At 40.3% G+C, this 6000-nt stretch overlaps 1 protein-coding gene across 1 annotated transcript in view; it reads left to right on the forward strand.

The window, feature by feature from the left end:
• Positions 1-6000, forward strand: part of CDKL1 (cyclin-dependent kinase-like 1 (CDC2-related kinase)) — a 49175-nt gene that overhangs the window by 21469 nt on the left and 21706 nt on the right. Inside the window, exon 2 of the mRNA XM_012663795.1 lies at positions 3978-4099. Within this exon, the coding sequence (XP_012519249.1) occupies positions 3978-4099 (122 nt within the window). The remainder of the gene's footprint in view (positions 1-3977; positions 4100-6000) is intronic.

Here is a 6000-nt window from a genome sequence, read left to right on the forward strand (position 1 = left end):
CATGATATGGTAAAAAGTACTCTCATACTTCTGGCAGAGGGGTAAATATGCATAATCCTTCTGGAAAGCAATTTGACCAGAACTATTTAGAGCCATAAGGCTATATTTCTGGGTCTCTAGATGGTACCCAGTTAACTTCAATTCATTCTCAGTTAATGAACCATTAATTTAATGGCCACTTCCTCAAAGATATTTCCCTGGACCACCCCTCACCCTCGAACCAGGTACCCTTGACCTTGATTTTTGTAACATTTATCATGTCTGTAATTACTTGTCCAATGTCTGTCTCCCCTCCTAGATTCTAAGCTCCATGAGGGTAGTGGCAATACTTGCTTTATTTGTCTCTGTATCCTTAGGGTTAGGACAGTGCCCTATACACCTTAAGATATAGAAATAATTGTTGAATAAAATGAATAGAGATAAGTCAACCTAAATACAAACAGATTTAACCCAAAGTTAGCAATATCAATAATTAACCTTTATAGAGAGGTTCATATTTACCTGACACTATCGTATGTGCTTTATGTGTAATTCTCACTGCAGCCTTTGAGCTTCCTACTCTTGTAGATGGAAAACTGAGGCCTAGAGAAGTTAACTAACTTATTCAAAGTTAAGATCAGCCAGCTAATAAGTTGTTCATCAAAACCTTATTTATAATAGCCAAAAACTAGAAAGGACTTGCATGTCATTTGAATAGAATGTTGTGTAGTTCTTAGAATCTAGGTTAAAAAACTGTTTAGTAACATAGCAAGGTGGTTATAATATTTACTGTTCCCATTCAGACCCATGGATACTGCTGCAACAATGCCCATGGATACTGCTGCGACAATGCCCTTCACCTGCCACTGTGCTTCCCCTTGCTTGGGTTCCAAGGTCATCGCTCTTTTAGTGCCTATCAGCTGTGTCAGGATGGGGCAGAGGAGGCTGAACAGAGGAACTGACATCTGGAGGTGAAGAGTTCAGAGACAGGAAAGGAAACAGTGAACAAGGCCTGAAATGAGACTTCTAGGAAATGAGAGAAATTCAGTGTGTCTGGGAGAAAGTTACAAGTGATGAGGCTGGAGAGATAAGCAGAGGCCAAATGGAGAAGCTCTTCAGGTCTTATCCTGGGGCAGCAGTGTCCTGCAGTGATCATTGCAGATTTGGACATAGCAAGTTGGAAGCACCAGTCTTAGCATCCAGAGGTCAGGGGATTTGTTTGGGTAGCATTAATGCATTTCTACTTTTGCTAAAAAAAAAAAAAAAAAGGTTGGTCTTGGAAATGTAAGTAAGGACTAGATATGGAACATGGAAAATTGAAAGATTCTAAGGTTTGAAGTCTTGGCCTCAATATCACTTCCTATCAAAAGTGTAAATAGTGTGAAAATGAAAGTAGAGCCTAAGGGCGATGATTTTTAAGAATCTGAAAGAAAACCTCCGCTTTCTACTAATTCTGTCATTAAGTCACTATTTATCCCCTTTAATTTGGTTGTTTGCTTTCTGTTCTGAGCCAATGCAATTCATAGGTTTAAGATAGTAGTCAGTTCTATCCTACTATGTCTGGAAAATGTTCAGGCTGCGTTTCCAGGTATGGTAACAGAAATGTGACGTTCTGCAGCTTGGAGTGCCCTCTGTTCTAGGAACCATCGGTGACTAATGGGCTGCTACTGTTTGAATGATGGCTACCTCTCCAAAATTCATGGTGAAACTTAACCTCCAATGCAACAGTAGTAAGAGATATGGCCTTTGGGAGGTGATTAAGCCATGAGGCACCACCCTCAAGAATGGGATTAACATCCTTATAAAAGGGTTTGAGGTTAAAGGGAACACTCTCTTGCCCTTCTGCCTTTCCACGTGAGGACACAGCAACCAGACACCATCTTGGAAACAGCAGCTCTCACCAGACACCAGTGCTGCTGCCTTGATCTTGGACTTCCCAGTCTGTAGAGCTGTAAGAAATAAATTTCTGTTCTTTATAAATTATCCAGTCTAAGGCATTTCATTATAGCAGCACAAATGAACTGAGCCATGGGTTTTAGAGTATCTTAGATGTTTTATCCTTGGTCATCAAGCATAATATATGGAGCAGGAATTTTATATCTTGAAAATACAGAGGGATTTTGCAAAGAAAATGAGAAAATAACTGTCTTCTTTAGTATCTCCCTTGAGGGCTGCTTTTATTCTCACTACCCATACAAATGTGTTACAGCATGTAGTGCAAGAGCTTCAATTTTTCTCCTTCTACCTTTTGTCACTTATGGAATACCTGCTTGTCTATGATTAATACCTCTGGCTACACACTGAATCACCTGGAGAATTTTGGGAACAAAAACAAAACAGATGCCTGGCGCCTTCCTACAACCAAAATAATGAAAGCAGGGTGTTGAAGACATATTTGGACACCCATGTTCATAGCAGCATTGTTTACAATAGCCAAAAAGTGGAAGCAACACAAGTATTCACAGATCAACAGATGAATGGATAAACAAAATGTGGTACCTACATGCAATGGAATATTATTCAGCCTTAAAAACGAAGGGAATTCTGACATAGCCTACAACCTGGATGAACCTTGAGGACATTATATTAAGGGAAATAAGCCAGTCACAGAAAGACAAATACTGTTATCATTCCACCTGCATGAGGTACCTAGTCAAAATTACAGTGAAAGAGAGTGGTGGTTGACAGGGACTGGGGGGCAGGAGGAAATGGGGAGTTATTGTGTAATGGGGACAGAGTTTCAGTTTTGCAAGTGAAAAGAGTTCTGGAGATAGATGGTGGTGATGGTTGTACGACAATATGAATGTACTTAATACCACTGAACCATACAGGTAAAAATTATTAAGATGGTAAATTTTGTGTTATGTATATTTTAGCACAATTTTAAATATTGGGGGGAAAGTTAATATGGTAAAGCAATACTTGATTGAAAAATTCTTATGGAAACTTATCTGATAACATTGTCAAAGAATATTTAGAAAAAGAGGAGCAATGTACCAACTGTTAAAATCATGCAACAATAAGTAAAACAGACACAAGTGGTGATCTGTTAGATCAGTGGAACAAGGATGGGCACTGCAAAAAGGGATCCATGACCAAGGTGTTTCCTGTGAGTTTTTTATCTTCCTTAGTGTTAAGTCTCTTACTTTATTCAGCAGATAAAAGATATCAGTGCCTAGTTGTAGTGTTTCTGATAGGATTATGTACAGGAAGGGCCAGGAAGCTAAGGGCAAGATTTATCTCTGCAAAGCTAACATTACTCCTGCACTTTTTTTTCTAGACACACATGTTCAGGCACATCAGATTGGAGAGCCTTCTTTGTTTTTCTGTTTTAAAATGTTTCATCAGCCTAGGAAACATGACTTGCTCATACATTTACAAATAATTATTGAATGTCTGTTATGTATAAGGCGCAGTGCTGGAGGTACAATGACATAATTTTGAGTGAACAAGAGAACACAGACTCTGATGCCATGGTTCTTATATTCTATTGAATTTATTTATGGTATCCATATGTATCTATTGATACCAGAGGACACTGGACAATTAATTGAACAATAGTTACTAAGTAAAGATTACTTATTAATTACTTAGTAATTCTGAGTTGTACTTCGGGGGGCTTTTAGACATATAAGGCACTGAAGCAGTCTGGGGAGTTGGAGGGAGACCTCCTTAGGAAGGGACATTGGATCTGAGCCTTGAAAGCTGAGTTTGTATTAACTTAGCATCTCCCCTCCCTTTTCATTCTCCTTTCTTTTCCAGCCTTCTCATACCTCTCTTTGCCTTCACCAACCACCTGGGTTATAACCATTTTTCACTTACAGGCTACTGACAAATATTAATAACTCATGAAGAGAACTAAGATAATACAGTTTACAGCCTCCTTCATCCAAGAAATGAAACTCCTAAAGGACAAGCAGCTTTTTTTTTTACTGCAAAATTAGAGAAAGCTGTTTTTCACAACTCACATGTAAGCACCTTGCTTTTTGTGCTTTCAGCAACTCAAGCACCCCAACCTTGTCAACCTCCTGGAAGTCTTCAGGAGGAAGCGGAGGCTTCACCTGGTGTTTGAATATTGTGACCACACAGTTCTCCATGAGTTGGACAGATACCAAAGAGGGTGAGTGATCCGACTCTTACAAACAAAACAAAACAAAACAAAACAAAACAAATCCACACCAGGATTTGTGAGGAAAAGGTAGCAATGACTTTTTAACACTAGGCAAGAACAGCCAGTGTTTGTACAACATACTCTGCTGCTGGGGTTAACAGCAGAAAAATTACTAAAAATGTTGTGAAAGACATCATAAATAGTCATTTTCATGAAGAAACCAGCAATGGCATTATTAGATTGAACTTGATTTCTTTGGTATGTTATCTCAGTGTAGAAGCTATCTCAGTCTCAAAGGAAAGGAAGGATAGTACTTATTCTGTGCCTGACTAGGGAAGCATACGGGCTTGGAGATTGAAAGGAAGCATCCAAAGGCAATGGCTAATGGGATGTTTAAGGCTAAAACAAACATGAAATTTCACCTAAGCAATCTGGGCCCTAGTCTGCTGTGTGCGTCAGGACTTCTTTGGTTACAAGTGACAAAAACCCAACTAAAGCAAGTGTAGGTGAAAAAGGACTGTGTAGGTGAAAAGGAATTCTAGGGCCTCTGCTGATCTTATCACACCTCTCTCTCCTTTCCTCTTTCCCTCTCTCTCCCTCCCCTCCTCCTTCATATGCAGTACCTTTGTATGTATTAGAAGAAGGCTTGGTGAAAAGACAGAGCCTTTGTCTGAAAAAGAAAAAGGAGAGGAGGATCCCTTCCTCCAGTTGAGGGTAGACCCTTGCCAGGTGAACAGGATGCAGGCTGGATTTCAGCTTCCATCCACTCCTCAGCTGGGTGTTTTTAGGCAGAGCACCACAGGTGATGGCTGTTCTCTCTCCCTCTCTTTCTCTTTCTCTCTCTCCCACCTCCCTCCTCAATTCTTCTAAGTATTGGCTTTATTCTGCCTTGCAAATAAGCTCCCCTTATATGGTAGATTTTGGAGAGTATATGTGTGGCATGGGATGGAAGGAGTTTGGAAGGGAAAAACACAAAATAGAAAGCATGGCCACAGGCTCATATCAAACTATATAGATGTTCTAGAAGAAAGGAAGTTCTACTATAGAAGAACTTCTAGAATAGCATCTGCATATTAAGTCCAGTGGAACTCTGATTGGCTCACCTCAGGTGATGCAGCTATCCCTGGGCCAATCACTGTTCGAGGGAGAGGGTAGAATGATTAGCAGGCCCTGGGAGATATTATTGAAAGCAGGTCAATCAAAGAAGGCTCCATGGTGGAGGTGGCCTTTGAGTTGAAAGGGGAGGAGAATGTAGAGAAATTGAGCTGGGGAGACAGATATCCCATCCTTTCCTTTCTTTGCTCTGTTCCTGGGAACCCAACTTTGGCTGGGGACAATATGGAGAGTGCACTGTAGATCAGAGCCGTGGAACGGTGTCCCATCCTGGCTCACATTTGCACTTCAGTGGCTGGAGGCTGAGGCTCTTCCAACAACCATTTCAATCTTTGCCACCGGCTTACTCTGCCATGTGGTGATGGTTATATATGATCTGCCATGACCTCCAGGCAAATGGGATGAAAGTGGCTCATGGTGTGTTAGTGACCATGGCACAGGCTTTTCATGTTTCAGAATGTTAATTTACAAAACCAGAGAGAGCCAAGAGGACAGACACCTCTCTCCAGAAAATTATACAGAGAAATTATGTGTCAAAGGAGAAAACATTTCATATGTTGATATTTGATCTTTGACAGTTGCAAGTGACACTTCAATTAAACTTACTAGTATAAGTTACTCATGGCTATGTGGTACTAGAGAGATGGTGCAGAGAGTTTGATTAATCATGTTAGGTTGAGTGGCTGGGAACACTGACTTGTGGGGGTTAAAAGTAATCAGGAGTCAGTTCTTTTTTTAGCATATAGTTTGAGCAGAAGAAAAGGGGTGATTAGAGTCTTGAAAGCAGATTTTTTCAA

The sequence above is a fragment of the Propithecus coquereli genome, unplaced genomic scaffold (genome assembly GCF_000956105.1).
Source record: "Propithecus coquereli isolate 6110/MARCELLA unplaced genomic scaffold, Pcoq_1.0 Scaffold83, whole genome shotgun sequence".
Classification (NCBI taxonomy): Eukaryota; Metazoa; Chordata; class Mammalia; order Primates; family Indriidae; genus Propithecus; species Propithecus coquereli.